Source organism: Phoxinus phoxinus (assembly GCF_949152265.1).
Source record: "Phoxinus phoxinus genome assembly, chromosome: 2".
Taxonomy (NCBI): domain Eukaryota; kingdom Metazoa; phylum Chordata; class Actinopteri; order Cypriniformes; family Leuciscidae; genus Phoxinus; species Phoxinus phoxinus.
The window spans coordinates 36,007,878-36,031,006 of NC_136877.1; the positions used below are offsets into that span (position 1 = coordinate 36,007,878).

The 23,129-nt window shown below is 36.3% G+C and overlaps 2 protein-coding genes across 3 annotated transcripts; both read right to left on the minus strand.

The window, feature by feature from the left end:
* Positions 1-539: 539 nt before the first annotated feature.
* lipca (lipase, hepatic a) lies at positions 540-9,174 on the minus strand. Its single transcript, XM_079587531.1, has 9 exons — positions 9,017-9,174; positions 7,192-7,370; positions 6,831-7,010; positions 4,968-5,088; positions 4,560-4,799; positions 3,262-3,504; positions 2,751-2,865; positions 1,812-2,030; positions 540-1,480 (listed from the first exon to the last, which is right to left on the minus strand). The coding sequence occupies exons 1-9, from the start codon at positions 9,099-9,101 to the stop codon at positions 1,375-1,377; spliced, it is 1,488 nt and encodes a 495-aa protein (XP_079443657.1). The 5' UTR covers positions 9,102-9,174; the 3' UTR covers positions 540-1,374.
* Positions 9,175-10,403: 1,229 nt separating this feature from the next.
* Positions 10,404-21,539, minus strand: aqp9b (aquaporin 9b). 2 transcript variants are annotated; one of them, XM_079597954.1, is made up of 7 exons: positions 21,170-21,434; positions 19,812-19,938; positions 15,396-15,533; positions 14,787-14,905; positions 14,278-14,495; positions 11,600-11,775; positions 10,405-11,420 (listed from the first exon to the last, which is right to left on the minus strand). In XM_079597954.1, exons 1-6 carry the CDS (start codon positions 21,269-21,271, stop codon positions 11,613-11,615), a joined length of 867 nt encoding a protein of 288 aa, XP_079454080.1. In that variant the 5' UTR covers positions 21,272-21,434; the 3' UTR covers positions 10,405-11,420; positions 11,600-11,612. The 2 variants fall into 2 exon arrangements, with proteins under 2 accessions (XP_079454079.1, XP_079454080.1); XM_079597953.1 differs by having other exon boundaries at positions 10,404-11,775; positions 21,170-21,539.
* Between the last annotated feature and the right edge of the window lie 1,590 nt (positions 21,540-23,129).

A 23,129-nucleotide genomic window follows, 5' to 3' on the forward strand; every position in this document is an offset into this window, starting at 1 on the left:
CATGTGTTGAAGTAAATAGTATCAATTGCCTGTATGTTCTGCGAATCTACACTAGGTTATGGTTTTTAAATTGGTTTGTTGCGTATAAAACTATATTTCAAAAGAACAGCTGATGAAGTCTTCAACAAGCCATGGTCACGCATCATCCTTTCATGTTCAATTTGATCAGTCCAATCTACACACCTTTTGTTGTCAGCTACCCACTCTCATGCTGCTCATAACTCATAATCATAAACTGGAAAATAAATAATCACTTGCTTTCAAGTTGTTGCAGTTTACAAAGGTTGTATATCCTACTTTTTACTTAATCCAAGGATGGACTGGCTAGAAATTCTATACTCCAAATGAGAATAAAATTAAATCGAGTTCAAAAAACGAATATTGGCTAAATATTTCAGGATGTGTGATAACTTGAAGAAAGCGTCTATTGTAATGCCATAGAAATTACTTGAAAGTGGTCCAGTACACATCTTACCCAATGTTAGATCAGGATATGTAACTTTTCACTTTAAATAAACAGCTGTACTGTGGTCATGTTTCATCATCTCGCACCAAAATAAACATGCATGATGCACCTGATGTTACCTCCCTATTTTACATGTGTTTGTTATCATGGGGAGATTTTATGAACAATTCAGTCACATTCAGACGATTGAAAACGCATTAAACACATGTACACCACATAGCCTACTTCCAACACTTTTGTATAGGCTGTTCTACACTGAGGTTATCTACTACAGCACACAATGCACAGATGATGTTTGCTTGAAGGTTGAATTGGATCTCATAACGAATGTAGTTGCTGCAGAAATGAATGGCCTTAAAGAATTCCTGACTTTTATAAATTATATGAAATGGGACAATGTTCACTCTGGTTTGGGGAGACTGACTCGTCAGTCACTCAATCAAAAATCTAAATATCCCATTCCATAATGAAAGTGTGTGTGTGTGTGTGACAAAAGTCCTAAGGTCTTGGACACCTCGGATAAACATTCAATGCAAATTTTTTTTAAAAAGAAAGTAATAGTTATTTGAACGAAACGGGCTATATCAAGAGCAAAATAGAGAAAAAGCGCGTGCTTTCTGCTTTGCTTTTCCAGCCAATAAAAACGCTCTGTTAGTTGACATTTGAGGGAGGGATTTTGGACCGACCGAGGTGTGGTAGTAGTTAACATGAGAGACATGTCTGATACACGCTTAGGCTATACATGTTTAATATCAAACTTCCTTATACACGTTGCTACTCTTTAATCATAAAAATACAAGTTAAAACATTAATAATATATTACAGGAAATCCAGTGTGCCCCGTCCCATAAGTCCTGATGTGAACACACGGGATCGCATGTCATGTGTGAGGTGAGTTTGCTTTAACGTTAGCCGTGCTTCATCAGTCTCCGCTTCTTTTCACAGCGCACGAACACCTTCTCCTGCGACGGCTCGATAAACATGCCGTCATCTGTCTGTGCGCAAAACGAAGTTCTGAAGAGAAAGATAGAGGACTGTTATGATGATCTTCAGCCTGGGTAGCTTTGTTGTTTTGACTTATTCAAACACTAGAGGTCGCTAAAGTAACTAAACATGAAATGGAAGCTTGCAAATGTTTTGAAAGCCTGGCATACTGGGGCATTAAAAATGTTAGATCATGAAATGCTGAATCCAAGCTTTTAATCTCTATAGTAAGCATTGCTTTTACCTCAGAATATGTGAGCGCGCAGTTTATCACTTGTCAATCTAACAGTGATCTGCTTTTAACACGCTCACCATCTGTGTTACTGTTGGCTAAGTGTTATCTGTCTCCTCTCACACTTACTTCCTCTGGGTCTCTCCAGATTTCACTGTAATCTTCCCCACAGTAAGCTGTGGTCCTCTGCTACCTTTGCCCCAAGGTATCATGGTCTTAACTGTGCTCCACATATTTGCCCACACAGGGCTTCCCTCCCAGGTGAAGCGCATTATCATCAGGTCACCTATATCAGTATCCAGAGTGATGAGGAACGTAAAGGTCTTGTTACCTGAAATCTCCTCAACTCTGAAAAAGATGGACGACGAATTAAGGAGAGTGATTGTTTCATTCAGTTTTTGGATTCCTATACTAAACAAGCTCAGTCAGTCACTGTATGTATATTAGCCTGCATGAGAGTGACTGTGTGCACGGCTGCACGCTCTTGTTCGAGATGCTATTTTAGTCCATTGCATTTCTGTTCTCCGTTTCATGTTCTCAGCACACATGTATTTCACTCATCCATGCGAAATGAGTTCTTCTGATGAGTGCTCTCTGTATGCTATGAAGACTAAATTGAGCAGTTCCCCGTGAAGCGGAGCACGTTACTTTGAGCTTTTAGAGCCCAGAACATGAAACATTAATGATGTTTTTCATCCCAGATGCCGTCTTTCATTAAGGGATCTTTAGCATACTGTAAAATCGGGAGCTTCTGCCACGGTCACATTAATTTGAGCTCTTACTTATGAAACAACAATAGTTATTAACTGTACTTGTGAATTTAATGATACCATTTATTTGTTCACATATTCTTTTATTTATCACTCTGCTAAAGGGATTATTTTTTCATATAGGCTATATTTTGGTTATATAAGATGGTGGTTAATCACAAAGAGCTTTTTTAAATGGTTGAAACCTCAAATGCATCCATATGGTGAGAGAGAGAGAGTCATTACAAAGCTCATTAAATTGATGCTCACTAACAATTTACTGAGATGATGTTCATATCAATGTAAATTGCACACTTACAGTGTTATGGGTAAATGTTCACTTTCTCCCAGTGTCCCGGTTAGAGAGACTGTGAGTGTGGGGTCGATCTTATCAATTTGGTTGATGAACTGGATCCTGAACTGATAGTGGAACACTGATGGGGAAGGAAAGTGATGGTAGATTAGCACTGATCATATTTGTCCAAAAACAACTGGAAAACAAGTAAACGCAAGTAAATACAAACATCAATTGCTCGAAATCCTTTTTTAAATCAGTAACTTTGTCTTCAGTAAAATGGCTAAACATCCTTAAAAAAAAGAACAACTTAACTTTAGAGAATTGTATAAGACTAATAAACAAGATTATACTTATTTTTGGAGAAAAATATTGTTCTATAAATAGTTTTTGTGTGTGATAAAATATAATAAAACATTTTGCATTTAAAATAATTTGTAAAATGTATTGGGGAGAGCAGTTAGAGAGCATGTTTTTTGCATAACAGTAGAAAGTGACTGTTACACAGTTTTGTTAAGTGTGATAGCTCACTCACATTTGTATGGCATGTGTGAACGGGTTTTGAGGAACAATCTCTTGCTTGTGCCAGTGTGAACTTTCTTGATGTCATAACCCAAAGTGTTACAGCGGTTCTTTCGGCAGTCCAGACAGTAGCCCTTATCGAATGCCGTGTTGTCGCTGCACTTGTAGGCCATAATCTGCTTGTCTTTGTTCAACAGGGAGTCAATGAAGAGATGCACAGACCGCTCATGGGCACACTTCACTGTCTGCTCAAATCCTGAAGTTAGATGGACACAACATGAGACTTTTGCACTAATAAACAGTAATGAATCATAAATCCACTCAGACGTCTAGCTTATCGTTCTCAGTTGTGTGTGTGATCTGCTGTGTCTAGATGTAATACAGTGCATTGTGGTGTGTTAGCAGTGATGCATTGTGATGCTAGAAAATTTAGTTCAAAAGTTTAGGGTCTGTAAGATTTTAGTTTTTTGATGGATATTATAAATTTTATTCAGCAAGGATGCATTAAGTTGATCAAAAATGGCTGTAAAGACATTTGTAATGTTACAAAAGATTTTATTTTTCAAATAAATGCTGTTCTCTTGAACCTTCTATTCATCAAAGAATCTACAGAATATTAAGCAAAGCAGCACAACTGTTTTCATCATTGATACTTATAGGAAATGTTTCTTGAGCAGCCTATATTAAAATGATTGCTAAAGGATCATGTGACATTGAAGACTGGAGTAATGATGCTGAATTTTTTTTTCATCACGAATAAATTACATTTTAAAATAGAAAACAGTAATTTAAAATGTAATAATATTTTCACAATATTTCAGTTTTTATTGTATTTTTGATCAAATCAATGCAGTTTGGGTTAGCATAAGAGACTTATTTGCAAAAAAAACTTTTGGAAGGAAATGTGTAATGTATCTGTCTCCAGTTCCTTCTTACAGTTACACTAATGTCCCACCCATGTCCATTAGTGCAGTGTGCCTGTCAGAGTCATGGACTCTAATGAAATGAAGGATTTTAGGCCTGTCTTTCTGCTTCAGTTTTCCCCATATAGGGATATTTAATTGCCTGGAGGCATCTCTCAGTGGGAGAGAAGAACCTAAGAGGGATTTGGAATAATTAAGTTGTGAGGATGACAGCTGCTTTTGTGTGTCTATACCTTTCATCTGGAAAGCTGTCTTTAGTAGTTAGCCATTCTCACAGTGTCATTAATGGGATGTTTTGAATGTATCTCATCCTAATCTGACATTCATTTGAGGATGAACCTGCCCCTTTCTCTCTCTGTCCATTCATCCATCCATCCAAGCATCTCACCCATAATGCCGTACTGGGCTAAATGTGCATAAATGTTTTGCACGTGCAGCTGGCACCCTGGTTGAAATATTCCTCCATTGGGGTAGAAGTCCAAGTGGGCAACAGGCTGTTTGATGCCCACACTGAGTCCCATGCGCTGCTGGGTAAATGTATGGATGGCATCCACAAACCTAGCATCCTCAGGTGAGAGTCTGTCAGTATGAGACATTCCCTCAAACAATGGACCTGCAGGATCCAAACCTAAACACAAACAAGACAAACTTTAAATGTATTACCATTAACCAGGAAATCAAGTTTTTGTCATGTTCAAAGTGTTTGCTGAGAATAAGGATCGTATATTTAAAGTCTTTTTTGTTTATATGTATTAACACCATTTATTGGTTGTTTAGACCGACAATAATATCTCACCAGTAATTCTTCCCAAGGTTTTCCCAGACACAGCTAGGTTACTTCCAGCAAATCCCGATATATGAGCGCCAAGGCTGTAGCCAATCAAATGCACTTTTCCCAAAGGAAATTGTTTGAAATCCTGTTATGGATACTCAAATATTAATGTCAAGTAGTAAACGTGTTTTCAATAATTTTTGCAGTTGGTAAACGAAGCTGTGTACAGTGTTGTATAAAAGATTAGGGTCCGTTTGTTAAGAAATTAATTATTTTATTCATTAAGGATGCATTAGATAGATCAAAAGTGACAGTAAAGATGTATAGTTCAAGTGCTTTTCTTTTGAACATTCTATCCATCAAAGATGGAAAAAAAATTCACAATAATATTAAGCAGCACAACTGTTTTCAACAAATATAATACCGGTAGGCTACTTATAAATACTTCTTCAGCACCAAATCAGTATTTCTGAAGGATCGTGAGACTGGAGTAATGATGCTGAAAATTCAGCATTAACCATAAGAGGAGTACATCACACTTTAAATATATTAAAATGTTCAAATCTGTTATTATTTTAAATTAAAGGTACAATATGTAAGAATTTTGTAATAAAATATCAAAAAATCACTTGCACAGTGTGATATATTTCCTGCAGTTGTGTACTTACAATATCCCAAAAGTTCCCAAAGATTTTTAATTTCAGAGAAATTCCCATTTTAAATAATTGGCCGGCCCGGAAAACCTGTTCAAGTCAAGTCATCTTCATTTATATAGCGCTGTTCACTTGTCGCCTGTCACTGACGTAATATCCGCGTTATCCCTTGTTTCCGCTCAAGTACTGCCATAGTAACCATGGTGACAGACGTGGACAACCACGTAGTGCTTGACGTCTAGCTGCACGCTGTTGTTTCGTTCAAACATTATGGACCATGGCAAGCAGACTTTGGAGAAAAAAGGAGAACTAAAATGAGGAGGATCAATATCAGCGTGGTGTTTTCGATATGCCCAGAGCTTCACGTCAGTCACAAACTTCGACTTGACAGAGACGCCACTCTTGCATGTACTTTATTAGACTGGTGAGCAAATGTACATAAAACATAAAATGTAATTACATAAAAATCAATGTTATATAGCTCAACATGATGAAATGTTAGAATATGATCTGTATGTTATTATAATGTTGATCTAGCTTACTGCTAGTCTCATACAGCCAACAAACTAACACATAGAATAACATTATAACTTTCAACACACTCAAATGCAGTTTAGTGTGATAGAGCAAGTGAAAACCTCATGTTACCTCAAGTTTAATTCGTCTAATAAACTGACCTGTGTGAGTATTATTCAGCACTTACGGGTAGTTCGGTAGAATGAAATGTCCTTATTCATTTATATCTGTGAGACTCGCGGGACTCACTGTCACTGATATCTGTCTCTCATTAGCAATCGCGCCCTGCTTCATACCAGTCATGATAAAAACATCAATGTATTCACTCATCCATAAACATTATTAGATCCATCGGCTTGACGACAAGTTCCATAATTCCGTAGGAAATTTTGCGTCATCAACCTACGCTTTTGTTATTGTAAGAGCTTAGCGACCCCTAGCGGCAAAAAAAATGACATATTGTATCTTTAAGATAATATTTCACAGTATTACTGTTTTTACAGTATTTTTTATTTTAAAAATCAGCATTGGAGATCTTAATAAAAAAATAAAACAAAAAAAACTCACAGACCCCAAACCTTTAAACGGTAGTGTGTACCCTTCTGCCTAAACATCCTACCTAAAGTCCTTCAGTTCCATGCAGGGCGGTTGTATGTATTCCATGATAAGTTTCTGCAGCCATAACTGTAAAGTCATTTGTATTCCCAAACACTCTTACCTCTAGCCACCTCAGCAGATGGGCAATATCCTGTCCCACTATGCGTGTGTTCTGAGCGGCTATAGGATAGTGCTGGTGTGCCAGATTCAGCCAATCTGCGATCACCACATTGATGCTTCCCGCTGAGCTCTTTAGTGCTGATGCCAACCTGGAAATCCAGTTCTCCATCATTCCGTCCACCTACGGGACAGGGTGGAGGGGTTGATTTTTAAGAACTGTTGCTCTCCAGTTTTGTTTGTAAGTACATTTTGTATCAGACGTTAAATAACTGCTGTTTGCGATGCATGCCAAGGTCTTTGTGACCTTTGGTACATTTGAACAATTGATCTGTTTTTCTATTAAATCAATGAACTCAACATACCGACCAGCCATGAATGATGATGGCCAGAGGATGGCTGCTATTGAAACCACAAGCGTCCAGTGTGCGAGGCTGGAAGAGCTCAACCGCGCACATGTCATCTATGTATTCCCCATCAGTATAAAGCCTGAAGACTGATTTAGGTTCATAGAGCATCTTCATTCTCTCTCCAGGCTCAGTGTCTGTTAGTATGGTCATACACAAACTGAAAGTCTCAGACAGGTCATCACCGTGGTGCCCAAGTTGTAAAAGAATGAAGTTACATCACTGTAGGTTGTACAATAGTTCTGCAATATTTATTTTTGTGCATAAACAGCAATGCAATAACCTTGCATTAAAATGATGTTACAAGTGAAAATTAGAGATAAGTATGTTTATTGTTTATATCCCATAGTTCCAGGTGAACTTTGAGCTTGAGTCAAGGCAAAAAAAATGGTTTACCCACCACTCTTGCTGATTAAATGAGCATGTTGGATGTGACGGTAACACTAATGTCTCATTTGTTAACATTAGTATTGACTAACATGAACTAACCATGAGCAATACATTTGTTACTGTATATATTCATCTTTGTTAAGGTTAGTTAATAAAACTACAGCTGTTCATTGTTCATGTTCCTTCACAGTGCATTAACTAATGTTAACAAATACAACACTTGATTTTAATAATGTATTAGTAAATATTGAAATTAATAATACATGCTGTAGAAGTGCAGTTCATTATTAGTTCATGTTAACTAAAACTAATGTTAATTCATTAAACCTTATTGTAAAATGTTACTGATATGAAACATTTTTATGAAATGCATCCACCCCCCCCCCCCCAAAAAAAAAAACACTGCATTAAAATATGCATTATTTATACACCGCTAATATGAAACTTTTTTTGTTGCTTTGAAGTGACACTTCAAATGAAGTTTCAACTTCACATTCTGACTCAGCTTAATTTCCAGTGATGCAGGTTTTGCATATGAAAAATGTGCATGTTCAGCAAGGCCAATGTGCAAATGTCAAGGTATTTATGTTTTTCTTTCAATATTGAGCCTTTTCAGCTTCATTTGGCAAACAGTAGGAAATTATTTCTCTGTGATTTCACAAGTTGTTTTTTAGATACACTACAAGCTTTAATCCCTTTAGATCAGTAGGGATTAAATCAGACATAGTACAATTGATGCTGACTCTCACTACAAATCCAATCCTCCTTGATATTTGACTTTTTTCCAAAAAGCATCAGTTGCACATTCTGCTTATTTCCACACATACTGGACTTTTTTCTCCGCTGAATATTGACTATAGTCCTGGTGTTTTTGTTGTTTCCATTTAGATTTAGTTTCTGCAAGCATATTTCCACTAAGGTTCATTGTGTGCCACATTCTGCATAACATTGTTACATACATGCATAGTGCTATGTAACCCCAGTAAATAAAAGGGGAAAAAACATGCTTCATTGTTGGAAAGTTACTTAGAATATAATTTTAAAGTGATAAATCACCCATACATCTATGTTCTGTCTTAATTTACTCATCAATATGTTGTATGCGTGCAACTTACTTTGTTCTGCAGAACACAAGAGATGATATTTTGAGGAAAGTTTCAACTGTTTTTGCTCATGCAATCCAAGTTAATGTGGTCCAAAACATAATTGGACTAACAAAAATCATTGTATGTATAAAAAATATATATATATAAATAAAAAAATCTTGAAAGTATCTTATTTTAATGCTCGGTAGAAATAGGAAAGTCATACAGGTCTGGAACAACATGAGGGTGAGTGAATGACAGAATATTTTAAGGAGAACTATAGAACTATAAGCATAATTCACTCTCACCTGCTCTGTTACCCCGAGATTTCCGTCCATCGGTCAGTTGTGAGATGATCAGACAGAAGGACATGATTTTAATAAGAGTCTTCATGTTCAGGCCACTTCAGGAGCCCACACAGATAATCCAAATATTTCCTGCCTCTCTTTTTTCTCAGGAAGAAAGGAGAGCACTGAGGCAGGTGATAGTCCATTAAAACGGTCTGAGCCCGAGGGGAGGGATCAGTAAATATTCAAATGGAACTGACCCCAGAGGAAAAGTTACTCTGTTTGACCTTTTGTAGTTTGCAGCCAAATGTTAGCCTGATTGGCTGCATGTTACACAAGAAGCTATGCCACGATTGGTGAAAAAGTCTTGTCAGAAAGGCACATGCTGACCCATTGCTGATAACATGACTACTCAAATACCATGTCTCTAAACATAATTCAGAAAAGAGGGATGTCCAGTGATAATTTAACTCAATACATGGTAATTTGTGCTTTTGCCAGTTTAACATTTTCCTGTCCTGACTATATAAGTAATGTTGCAAGGACATGTCAACTTATTGTATAATACTGTTACCCTAACATATAACAGTCTACAAGGCCTATACTCTAATGAGAGTGTGTTGACATTATCTATCTATCTATCTATCTATCTATCTATCTATCTATCTATCTATCTATCTATCTATCTATCTATCTATCAGATGTGATTATATAGCTCACTGACAAGCACAATGTATTGTTTTAGTTGTATGCACATCTGCAAAGATGCTGTTATTCACTGTTAACTGGACAGAGGTCATTGTTCACCTAGTACAGTTGCTTTTCCTGACTAAGTCAGGAAATCAGTCAAGACTGCGGTGCACATTAAAATGCCAAAGTCTTCCCAACCATAATGATGATGTTGATGATTTTCTCAATTATAATCAACTTTACATTTTTCTCTCTGGTGTGCAGCACGTTGCTATTGTTGGTTCATAGAACGGTTGGCTGATGAACATGCTAGTCTGATTAGCAGAAACATGTGTATGCATACATTCAGTGGACTCAGTGAGCTGAAGGTGATGGTCAGATAGTGATGATGATTAAATCAGGTCAGATACAGTGGTTTATTTAATCTCTTACTACTACTAATATTTATCTTTACTATAGCAGCATGTGGTTTATCCAATGCTCTTCTGCTTATACTGGATATGCTGAGTTGAATTAATGTTTCTCTAAGCAAATTCATTCACAAATGTAACATTTGTGCATATTTGCGAAGGCCATTATTTAAGAAGGTAATAGTTTAGATGTGTCTATCTTAGGGAAGGACTAAACAGACTGTGATGCAATACTGTACAGACACAATGTGTCTAATATAATGGTTGCTGTCGTCTAAATCCTCATTCACAGGAAAACAGACATGAGTTATGTTTAACAGTATGTTTATTTGTATATGTCAGGTCTACATTAGCAGAATGACAGTATATGCCTTTAACATTTTGAATGTTGTAATTATTCTCAAAATGTTTCATTTATGAGAGAGTAAAAAGTAAAAATGTTTTATCTGAAACTCAAATTGAATTAACACAATAAAAGACAAAAAATATATAATATGATCTCTTTGAATTGTACAAACAACTGCTATTAATTCAAGTGCCAAGAAATAAATTACTAAGTTCTTTTTTTTTTTTTAAAAGAGAAAAAACATATTTAACATATTTTTCCCCATAAACAATAGCTACAAAATACAGATACTAAAGCTTCGACTGATGCATAATATCACATTAGCTTTGCTATGCCTGAAATGTGAACACGTCTGAATGTGGTATTATACACAATACTGCTCCTTTCTCCTTCCTTTCTCCTAAAAAGTATTTTCTTCTACATTTAACACACTGTAGCATAAATACACATATATTTCTTCTTAAGCTTATATTTAATAGTTCATCGCAGGTTTGTTCTTAGCATGCATTGCAACATTTACCCTGTTCTCTCATGCATGTCACCTTATCAGCAGTTATGCATGCAGTTAGTTCATACTGTATGTTGTACTGATTCGTCCGGACTTTTCATCTTTGAGTAAACAGTGGACAGTAAAGTACCCTCTTCCTTCGTTTTAGTGAGAGAGAGAAACATGTATCTGCTGTTATAGGGTTGTCAGATCTCTGTGAAAGTTAAGAAGAAGAGAAATAGTAGTAGGATTGGACAAAGGAATGAAGGACATTATGGATACAAGAATCCTTGAGTAGTTCAACTCTCTCGCTGAGTCTGTAGAAACCAGTTGGAAATCATGATGATCTCTAAATGCAATGCACCTGCACTCTTTTACTGGCAGTGGTATGACGCTTGTTGATGCTGAAGAGACTGCTATTTTATTTCCATAAAATACCTGATTGTTTCTATTTGCTCCATGTCGATGGTGCTCTTTGAACATTCTCTACTTCTGTTAAAAACATGAGAATAACTTGAATTATGCATAATTAACACTTGCTGTCTTTCATAGCTGCTTGGTTTAATGAGTGTACTTTGGCAAAAGACTCAGAAAAGAGATCTTGAGGAAAAGACAGAGAAGAAAAGAGAGTTTCTTGCTTGATGTCTATGGTGAAGGAAAAGATACCATACTTTCCCTCTCTTTTCAGTTGACGGTGTTTAGTTCATATTTGATGCTGTTGTCATCTTCAAGGTTCTTCTCAGGTTCAGGATGGTGCAGCTCAATCATTAGGAAGTAGATCACTGCCCCAACCACACCTCCCACCATCGGCCCGGCCACTGGGACCCACCACCAGCCATTTCCAGCACTGAACACACACACAACGCACAAGTGAGAATAGAGTCAGGGCTGCGGGCAAAATTTCTGAATGGAAGAATTTTCAAAGAAAAATATTAATTAGCCAGAGTTTGAACTGGAATGACACGAAGATGATTTTTAGGGGAACAAGGCTGCATTTATTTAATCAAAAATACAGTAAAAACAGTAATATTGTAATATTGTATTCCTGTGATGGCAAAGCTGAATATTCAGCATCTTTACTCCAGTCTTCTTCAGGGTCACATGATCCGTCAGAAATCATTCTAAAATGATGATTCGGTTCTCAAGAAACATTTCATTTATAATCAATGTTGAAAGAAAGTTTTACAATTATTTGATTAATAGAAAAGCATTGATTTGAGATAGAAATATTTCATGACATTATAAATGTCTTTCCTTATGATCCGTTTAATACATTCTTGCTGAATGAAAGTATTCATTTATTTACCCTACTGACCCCAAACTTTTGAATGGTAGTGTATATACATGCATATTAGTACAAACACAGTTTTGAAGCTGAATGGTCTGAGAAAATGTCTAGTATCATTTGTTTTGCAGATGCCACTTGGTTTGATATTTTGCATTTAATACAATAATATTCAGACATAAATTATTTAAATAACCAAATATTGCACAAATTGTTGTGGCCGCATCTGTATAAATTAAATGCAAATTTTTATAGGTGTAATTTTGCATATTGGTGATTCATATCTTCTAATGTTTAAAATATGAATCGGATAAAACAGTAATGGGACGTATGCAATGAAATTCTTTGAATTTCATTCCATTTTAATTCTACATCAGTTGTAAATTACAGTAGTAAGTAAGGTTAAAGTAGACTTGATTAGGAATGTGCCTGTATTACTGGTGTATCTGAAGTGTTGTTCTGTGGTCAGACTGATGGATGATGTCAACACTGTTTTGGCGTCTAGTCTTGCTGCCCAGACACTAATGCATTCATTGTAATCTGTGCTTAGTGTGTCACTCCAGTGCTCCCTGTCTGCAGCACTCTTCCCCTCTCTCAATCCCTTGATCCTTTTATAGGCTACTGAGAAAACAAATGCTCTGTGTCCTTCAACCTGCTCTACAAACAAGTTGGCAAATGTCCTGTAAACAAATGCATAGCCACTGCATACAGACACTTTGCTGAACTGAATTTATGCAACGCTCATGTACAATATTGTGTTTCAAAAATGTCCATGCTTGTTTGTTGCAATTATGACACCAGAGCATTTGCACATAATCTGTCTTCGAGTTGGAAGACATATTAAGCAGACAGATCAAGCACTTCCTCACGTAGACAACTGATATAAGATTAGCTCCCCGTGGACGTCACCCTGTGTTTGTAGTTGTAAAGGGCTGAATAACAAAATATACCGAAATATTTGACAGCTGAATGACCAATCAGACTAATCGGTACATTTCAAGAGATTTGCATGAATGAGTTAAGGGCTATAGTGTTTTGGAGACTTTTCACTTCTGAAATTTGTGATTGTAAACACACTATTCTGTTTATCCACCTCTATTGTACAGGTGAAACTCGAAAAAATTTAATATCGTGCAAAAGTTAATTTATTTCAGTAATTCAACTTAAAAGGTGAGACTAATATATTATATAGACTCATTACATGCAAAGTGAGATATTTCAAGCCTTTATTTGTTATAATTTTACAAATAAAATTTTACAGCTTATGAAAACCCCAAATTCAAAATTAGAATATTGTGAAAAGGTTTTCATAGCTGTAAGCCATAATCATCAAAATTATTACAAATAAAGGCTTGAAATATCTCATTTTGCATGTAATGAGTCTACAGTATATATTAGTTTCACCTTTTAAGTTGAATTACTGAATTAAATGAACTTTTGCACGATATTCTAATTTTTCGAGTTTCACCTGCATGTTAGACAATTATTTTATACAACACTTCATAATTCTTTATTCAATCCTGTGCATAAAATCAGACTATTTTTGCTGTGGAAGAGCAGCAACAGAAACTCTCTCTCTCTGTGACAATGACCTACATAACTGATTGCTAAAAGCAGAGTTATGGTGAAAGACGATAACGTTTTCCCTTTAATAGGAAAAGTTAGAGGAATAAAATACGTCCAGTCTTTGGTTGTGCCACTCTGAATATTTATGCAATGAGACTGCCTCACGTACATTTTTAAAATTGCTTCAATATGCAGGAGATACACAAGTGCATTAAAAAATTCATTTGCTCTGTCAGAAGAATGGTGATAGGCCTTTGCACTTAAAGTCTATTTGAGTTTCTAAAGGTACGTCGGTGGAAGGTGTGCCTCTGTTTCTCACTTGCTGAATCTTGTCACAGGGTAACACTTCTAGGTGTATTGTATTATAGTACACACCCATATACAAATTTCCCTATTATATGTATTATTAATAATACTTATAAGGGAAGAAGTGAAAAATCCAACCAAACAATAAAAAATAAAAAAAGGAAATGTTGATGCAGCAAAGGTTTTCTGTACCTGAACACTTCCATGCCCCATCCTGCCACCGCAGTGAAAAGCCGTGGTCCCAAGTCTCTGGCAGGGTTGATCGGATATCCGCAGTTCAGCGCCATGGACACTCCGATAGCCAGGATGCTCAGACCAATAACCAGAGGCTCCATCCCTTTAGGTGCCCCGATATTCTTCTTATCTACTATGGCTAAAATACAGAGGACCAGAGCACCTGTGCCGATCACCTGTGTGAACAGAGACAATGGTCAGCAAAACATTCTCTCACCGAACCCTGAAAAAATAAAAACATTTAAAAATAGGAAATAAGTTCACACTGTGAGTTATAAAGTTTAAAGTATATTTCATTTAGGTTTTTTTATTTTTTGGTAAAAAGTTCTCAATTATTTCTATGCTTATGATTTATATTTACTGTTCTTTTCTTTTAACTCAAATAATTAAAACCACAAGTTTTAACACCATTTGACTGGATATTAACCAGTGAGATATTTTGAGAAATGAATTACTGCTTCACTCACCTGATCAACAAACCCATTAAACAACAAGAGATCTGCACGCGGATATGAAGCAAAGATACCAGCTGTGCCATTTGGACCAGTAACAAACAGATGTCCATCAGAGAATTTGGCAAAGGCACCTATGGACAAGATACAGTTTTTGTGAATCATTTTAGAATGATTTCTGACAGATCATGTGACCCTGAAGAAGACTGGAGTAAAGATGCTGAATATTCAGCTTTGCCATCACAGGAATACAATATTACTGTTTTTACTGTATTTTTGATTAAATAAATGCAGCCTTGATGCCCTAAAAAAAATCATCTTCGTGTCATTCCAGTTGAAACTCTGGAAAATGACAAATGAATTAGATGGATTTCAATATCCAACAGCTTTTCAACTATAATATTTTAGAAATGATTAATGGGAAGTAATTTGACGACTGTTCAGAGTAATTGTGCTCTCGAATGTTAAATATATAATGTCTAATCTAAATCTATCAAAGGTCAAAACAAGACAGACCATTTAGTTTGAGTTGTGTGTGTCTAATACTGTATGGATGTATGTAAGTATACTTTAGCAGACTGCCATAGAAGAGAAGCAATAACATAAAGTGCACTGAAAATTTACCATAGTACAGGCCATAGACAGCACAAGACCCGGCAAAGGCACCAAGAAATTGAGCCGCCACATAGACAGGAAATTTCTTTATCGGGAGTTTCCCCACGACGACCATAGCCAGAGAAACAGCTGGGTTCACATGTCCACCTGCAATAAGATGCAATAATCGAGAGACTGCAAACCTTTGATGACTGCTAATTATTTGTATTGGTTTTAGTGGTGATTTTGTATTGATTGAGGTTTGTATAAAAGCATGCTGAGTTTTTTTGTGGTACAGATTATTGTCTAATACAATCAAAGAGATACACTGCGTCATTCATTTCAAACTCACAGTTATTTGATTTCTCTCACTGCTATATAGGTATATGCTCTCACTTTCCCTCCTCTTAATCCAGAGAGCTCCTCATAAACACTGTCTACAAAAACTAGTCGAGGAAGTCAATGGGAATTGGGTCTGACATAATCTGGTCTGAGTGTTCTGACATCGCAGCAAGGCTTAGGAGTAACTCTGCTTTGACATAAGAGCGCTCAGGCCTGTAGACCTGTCGGTGACCCCACCGTACACACCGCTTCAGCTCTCATGCCAGCAAAACAGGATGGAAAACACTGGCCTTTCCTGACCCACGTAAGCTTGAACTGATTTCTCAATCGATTGGTAGCTGTTTAAATGTAGAAACGCAGCGAATCAGGACCTTGTCTGGTTTGTTCATTTTTCATGATTTCAGTTTTGGCCCGTTATATTCATTAAGCAGGAATCCAAAATGGTCGTTTGCGTCTTTTGAACTTCATCATCACATTGTAAATTGTACACAAACGGTAAAACATAAATAATTTTTGTTAAAAACCAGACAACTTTTTTTTCAACTTTTTTCATATTACATTACAGAAATACGTACTTCACGTAGAGCGAGTTAAAGGCTTAATAATGATGGGCCAGTGCCTACACCTGACTTCACCCTGGGACATATGCTCCAGAAAAGCTCATTAGTTCAATACTGTAGTCATCATCACAGCGTGTAAGATTATCACATTCACGGTCATGTGGGCTGCTGGGCAAACCAACTTATTCATGCACAAATGCACACTTTAGACTGCAGAACTCGGCCTATATTCAACATTGCATGCATATAGATTTATATATTGCTCACTGTACACCGTGAGAAGCGAGAACCGCTGGCAGCATCTGATGAGGATCAGATCTGAAGCTCATGACTTGTCACCCCTGATAATTCAGTTGCATGCATCACCAAAATAACACATGCGCAATTGCACAATTCTAGAAGCCACAACTGACGGATAAACCACAGGGTCGTATGCCCCTCGACATATCTCCTCTGCACAACACGACCTGCAACACAACCCTTTCCTCAAGGCAACGTCATTGTCCTTTTATTAATGTTTGAAATGTGTTATTATTGTTGTTATTAATATGAATACTACTACTACTAATAATAATAATAGCATTTGTTCTTTGTAGCTTTCCTTGATAAATAAACAAACAAAAAAAAATTTTGCTTTATTTCCAGAATCAATCATAGACTCCTTCTTAGTAGATTGGAACACGGTTGTATTGCTACTTTTTATGTAAAAAACCCCTCAAATCTCTTGACAAACTTAAATATGTAAATTACATTTGCATATATTCTAAATAAAAGATAGAGATTGTACTGAATGCCAGCTTGCTTATTTTGCTAAAGATGAGGACTTCGCTTTGGCTCAATTCTCAAATTAGACTTTTTTTTTCTCTAAACAATAAGTTTAGCTCTCTGAACAATTAGTTTCTTGTTCACATCAGACTTGAATCTGGAATGAAATAGGAATCACAATCTTATTAATCATCCAATCAAGTTTGGAAACTTATTTATTTATGAGTTAATATTGAGTTATGATATATATGAAGTTTGCTTACAGCACAATCACCACCATTTTTGAACATGGAGGAACTTCACAACCTTGAACAGCAGAAGCTATAAATACATTTGTATTTTTTTGTAGAAATGTTTTATGTAAACTGAAAATTCTTGTCATGGAAGAGCAATAGAAATATATAAAAGAAGATATGCACTGTCTGTAGTGTTAGAGAGAGACATATAGTGTTCTAAAAAATAAACAAGCAACTAATCATTTTAAGTTTACATGCAAGACATTTCTGCAAAAACAAATGTACTGTATAAATACAAATGTTCATTTTCTTTTTGTGTACTACAGTATTGACTTTTCCCAGTCAATGATTACCTACTCTCAGAATCTGTATTTACACAGACAAAACTGACAATCTTGTATGGCATAGAAAGCAGTTTATAGTATCAATAATAAAGTAGGAAAAAAAAAAAATATTTCCATGGTGAAAAATCCCATCTAAACATTCTGATCAGTGTTCTTTACACGATGACACATTTTTACTTTTTTTGGTGCCATTGGCCAATTTATTGACACAATATTGTAACTAGATTTTGAGCATGACTGAAATGTTTTGGGTGAGTAACACATTTTGCAGACATGCAATGGAGTTGTGATGTTCCAGCAAACGGTTGTGACAATTGTACTTCACAAGTTCACACTTACAAAAAAATGAGCCAGATAGAGTTCATGATATGTGTATTTGGCGTCCTGTCCGAGAAGAGGGCCCCGGGCTAAAGTATTTGGGCCGTAAACCCAGAGTACACCCCCTCATATTCCTGGCTGTGGTAGGAACCAGCCAAGAGTGAGGAGTCGGGGTGGTGGAGGGATGCTGAGAAACGTAGGTGAGTCGACTGTATATATACTGTATATAGGTATATATATATATATATATATATATATACATGTATATAGGCCTCCTCTCATGCTGATATATAGACATGATCATTGCTGATGACATGTTGATTGGATAGATCATTTGAACGTGCTCCTCCCGAACTTTGTTAATGAAACATCATTTAGAGAATGTTAAGATTGTTTTGAAAAATGTGCCAAAGCGTTGAGAAAAACTAAGTCTGCATATCATGCAAACAAGAAACTGTGCTTCGAACCACAGGTCAAGAGCTGTAGTTTCGGGAAACAACTCATTGAACTATGCTGATAACGTCGGGACATGCGACCATAGTTGGCTAACGATGCTTTTGGGAAACGCACCCCTGGTAAACTGCGACTCTGTGACAGCACAGTTCATGTGAGAATATTGAAGTTGCTGATTATGTGACACTAATGAGAACATATGGGCCAGGGCAATATTCTGTGTCACATATTCATATTCTGTGTGCACTCAGATTAAGGAGGTATGGGTGCCAGAGAGTAAACGAATAAGTGATATATCTCCCGAAGGCTTCGGAGAGAGAGAGTGGTTTGCATCTCAAGATCTCTTGTGGGTTTCTTCTACATACAATATATGAATGCACAACACATGAACATAAAACATGCTTTCTGGCAAGTCTCGATTTAAGATACCACTCATTCGAAAATGACATTATCTGGAGTCTATTCACCTGAGAGCATTGAGGTTAGTCTAAGTGGATCAGTGTAGTCAATTATTGCCAATAATGTTTTGCCACTTTGTCTTATCGTGTAAATGTGCTCTTATTTATGTTTTTTGTTGTTGTTGTTGTTGCTTCTCATTTAAAGGAAATGATAAAGGAAATTCCTGGAATCATCAGCATTATTGTAACACATTATAATAAAAGCTTCACCTCACCATAATCCTTGAGGAATTCACTTAATGAAGGCCAGGCATACGTTTCCAATCTGGTATATCAAACCTGACAAGCCTCTGGTTGACACTAAGCCTTATACAAGTTTTAAGAACATGTAATTGAGCCATCCTTTCCTCCTCCCCCCTGTCCAGACAGAGAAACTGAGCGCCACAAATACAATAAGCACAAGGTTTTCCTCCTCTATTATGTCGTTCATTAATCCTAAAATATGGAAACACAAGTCTGTTATGCACTGAAGCAAATCCACCCTTCACTCTCTTTCTCTTTGGGGTCAAAGGTCAAGATGGAATATCAGCATGGGGCATATTTGATCCAACTGTCTAATGCTTATTACTGCATGAAATAATTTTTCTGCCTCACAAGCCATTTTACTCCTTTGAGGTTTACAGTAGGTTTTAATAGAATAAAAACATAAACCGGCGTATCGGTTATAGTATGGATATTGTAGAGTTGCATACGGCGAATAGGTGAGTACATCGCATGTTTGTTGAGCATGATCAAAGATCACAAACAACTGTGAAAAACAGCCCTGATGGATAGCTAAATATGACCTTTGAAATGAAAAGATGCTTTGAACTCGGCTGTCCCAGTGCCTTTTCTCAATCAACTGAACATGTATATTGGAATCATTTCAAACATTCAGACAATTGACAGGTAACTGTAAGGTGAATTGAAGTTTATGCAGTATATATACGTTATCTTCTATACTTCTCCATTCGCCAGTGTGACGAGTTACCTGAGACGCCTCCTGCCATGTACACAGCCAGCATCACCCCTAGAGTAAAGCCAAAGTGGATGGTGAGATCTTCTCCCTGTGTGCCTCTGCTCAGGACCTTTTGGGCCACTGAACCACAACCGAACAGCTGTAAACAGGAAATGGGCAGAGAGAAGACAATTTAGGAAGACAATTAGTGCAAAAAGCTACCGCCATGCAGATAGGAAAAGCACTCTCTTGTTGTGGAGCACTTATTCAAAACTAATTAGTATAGCAGCTTGTTCAAAAGCTCAGTCCATTATGGTCAGGGCGGCACCCCAAAGCAACTAAATCTGTCATGTTGAATTAAAATCTTTTCACTTAATTAACACCAATAGAACACACTGTAGAAAAAGTAGAAATATCTAAATTTAAATATATATATATTATAAGTAAAAGAAGATTTATGATATCAAAGCACCAGGTGGCCTTTTGTAGTAAAATGAATTTATCTTTAAAGTTATACTACATGAGGCATGCCGCATGTTGTTAGTCTATATGGTATAAGTTGTCAAACCTGACATGACAAAATTTCAACAGTAAACAATTATGAAACACAAACACACAAAACTGCAAAATGTAAAAGTACAATACGAACAAATAAATGTATAATATTTATTAAACGTGACAGCTTGTAACAGCACCTGACTTTATGAAAAAATACATTGTTCTGAGAGTAGTTCAACTTTACAGTGGAAAAAAAAACACCTTTATAATATATAGCAACAATAATGATCATATTATTATTGGAACTTAAAAAAATAAAACATTTTTGGCACAAATTATCAACTTCTTAAATGGTTTTGAACAAGGTGCTTATAAAAACTAACATACAAAACCACTGCCAGGGAATATTAGTGTTTGTCTAATTGGACTTATTACACAAATCCTTAGTTACTGATATCCAGCCCTTGACAAGTTAAACCATAGCCATATTCCATTAAATAGCCATTACAATTGATCAATAAGAAGCATAAAATAAGAAGACACTAAATGCTAGTTTACATCACTCAAGGGTGTTGCATTTAATGCAATGCATTTAGTCTAAATGTTATGTTTACACATAGGCCTATAGCTGCTATAGCCATATAAGATGTTAAGAGCTTCTTTAAATTGAAAGAATATCAACCTCAACACCATAGACAAGAATGAAATAAGTTGACAGACTGATTTATTATTAAACTAAAAAAATGGACACAAAACAGTCAATTTCACTTATAATTAAATACATTAAAGAATTAAAGAAATATTCATTATAATTCTGATGCATTTACTGTAATCAAACTGTGTTGTTAATCTCAGTTTACAAGTTCTTAAGGTCTGACCGGCAAAAGACTTACTATTAATACGAATGTCCCCAGTAATTCTGCCAGAAACTCTCTGATGATGTCCCGCCTCAACATGCATTTGCCCCTCAATTTTCTGATTTTTTCGAGCTCCATAGTTTCCCCGCCAGTGAGACGTGATGTCCGGACAGACAGTTGAAAGAGCTGAGCCCGCTGGAGTTTGAGTGTCTTAGGCTTTAACCTTCCCCGCCCCTCCTGCTGCTACTTAGATGTCATTAAACACACTGACATGACAGGTTGGTGGTTCCTCTTTGCTCTCAGTCTATCCATCCTCTTCGTGCTGAGACAAATACGAGTTCGATCAACTAGAAAATATCATTACGTAACTTATTTGTTCAACTATCGTTTGCGAACTTAACGCTATAAGAGACGAGTTATCTGAGAAATAAGTAGACTGACGTTCAATTAATCTTTGTTTATGAGGTGTAAAAAAACTAAATCACACATGTATAGCTTTTTAGTTAGAATTAGCTATTAACAGAAGTTGGAGTTCACTGAGTAGCCTAAGCTAATACACATAGCTACATTTCAGTTCAATAAAGTGACGCTGATTTTTTTTCTGTCTGGGAAAAAATATCCCAGTATAAGTTTTATATATGCAATTCATTAGGCCTACTTTTTTTAAAAAATATACATTTACTGTTTTTGTTGAGCTTTAACAAAAAAGGGTCAAAATGACCGAGAAAAAAAGATGCAATATTTTATTACTTTATTTTGATGTTGACGCAATATGTAGGCCTATTTACAAGCAAACGTATACATTTTTAAATTATCATCATCATAATCATCATCATCATCATTTATTTGTCAATGACCATACAGCACATAGGCCTGTGTGAACTGAAAACACATGCACAAAACATAACAACTAGGTATGCGTTTAATTTAGTCTCTAAATATAACATATCAGTGTTTTGCATAACCTATTTCTTATTCTTGTAAGTTCTTCTCATTCAGAGAAGCATTACAGCGCAGCTTCAACTTGTAATGCGTATATCTGTCCACCGGGTGGAGCTGTTTGACAAAGTAAAAGCAAAGAGGGCCAGAGTTCGGCGGTGGCGTCCCGTGGCTGTGGTGACTGTGAACAGAAGAAGCGATAGGATGGTAGCGGTATGTTTTGTTTGCATTAATCACTGTCACTTGTTCTGGGGTGTCGTCTTTGATGTGAGGCAGACACTGTCAGTACTGCAAAATGAGGGGGATGTGCTGATGGAGAAAAAGCACCCCAGTGGGTTCTAACAAATTATAACACCCCGTCCCCTTCATCATCTTAACAGCCCTCAGTCCCTTAGCATGTCACACATGATAACTATCACGCAGAATGGCCATTGAATAATAATAATAATAATATTAAAAAAATTAGAAAAATAAGTTAACCTATAGTAGCTAGGCTTAAAGTGACAACACTTTAACCTATTGGGTTTTTGGATTTCAAGTCTTGCCTTTGCATGCCATCATCACAGAGAGAGCACCCTAAAACATTTTTTTTAAGTCAATAAGAATGGAATTCACTTACTGGCAGTTCGGCATTTTCTTAATATTCTTAATTCTTTAGTTAGTTAATAGCAGGACACAGTGAGAGCAACACATTTTTTTTTATAACTGGACTGGTTAAAATGATTAGGTTTTATAGGCTAAACAATTAGGCTATGTGGGATTTTACTTGAATTTGTGATTGTATCAACCAAAGATATAGTTGAGTTATATAAACGCTCCACAACATCCAAGATGTCTTCGACTAAACCATGTAGGCTAAGTGTGAAGGCGATTATTTGTTTTATTTATCTGCGACATAATCGTGATCCGGTGTTTTCAAGAGCTTCCTTATCCAGCAGTTACATAGTGTAAGTGTGAATGTCTGTGTTGGCTAATCCTTTAAACCACAAACTCTTCGAGAGTGTTAATAGCCTTTTTAGATACTCTTTAATGTTTATTGGACAGTCTGAGGTAAATG

Bases quoted from the DNA above. Each gene is read 5' to 3' on its own strand.
- lipca (XM_079587531.1), bottom strand. From the start codon at position 9,101: ATGAAGACTCTTATTAAAATCATGTCCTTCTGTCTGATCATCTCACAA. The intron at 4,800-4,967 runs GTGAGATATTAT...GTTTGTGTTTAG, and splicing joins AACCTTGGGAAGAATTACTG to GTTTGGATCCTGCAGGTCCA. The intron at 2,866-3,261 runs GTGAGTGAGCTA...CTTCCCCATCAG, and splicing joins TTCACACATGCCATACAAAT to TGTTCCACTATCAGTTCAGG.
- aqp9b (XM_079597953.1), bottom strand. From the start codon at position 21,271: ATGGAGCTCGAAAAAATCAGAAAATTGAGGGGCAAATGCATGTTGAGG. The intron at 15,534-19,811 runs GTAACTCGTCAC...ATCTTATTGCAG, and splicing joins CATGGCAGGAGGCGTCTCAG to GTGGACATGTGAACCCAGCT. The intron at 14,906-15,395 runs GTAAATTTTCAG...TCTTGTCCATAG, and splicing joins TGTCTATGGCCTGTACTATG to GTGCCTTTGCCAAATTCTCT.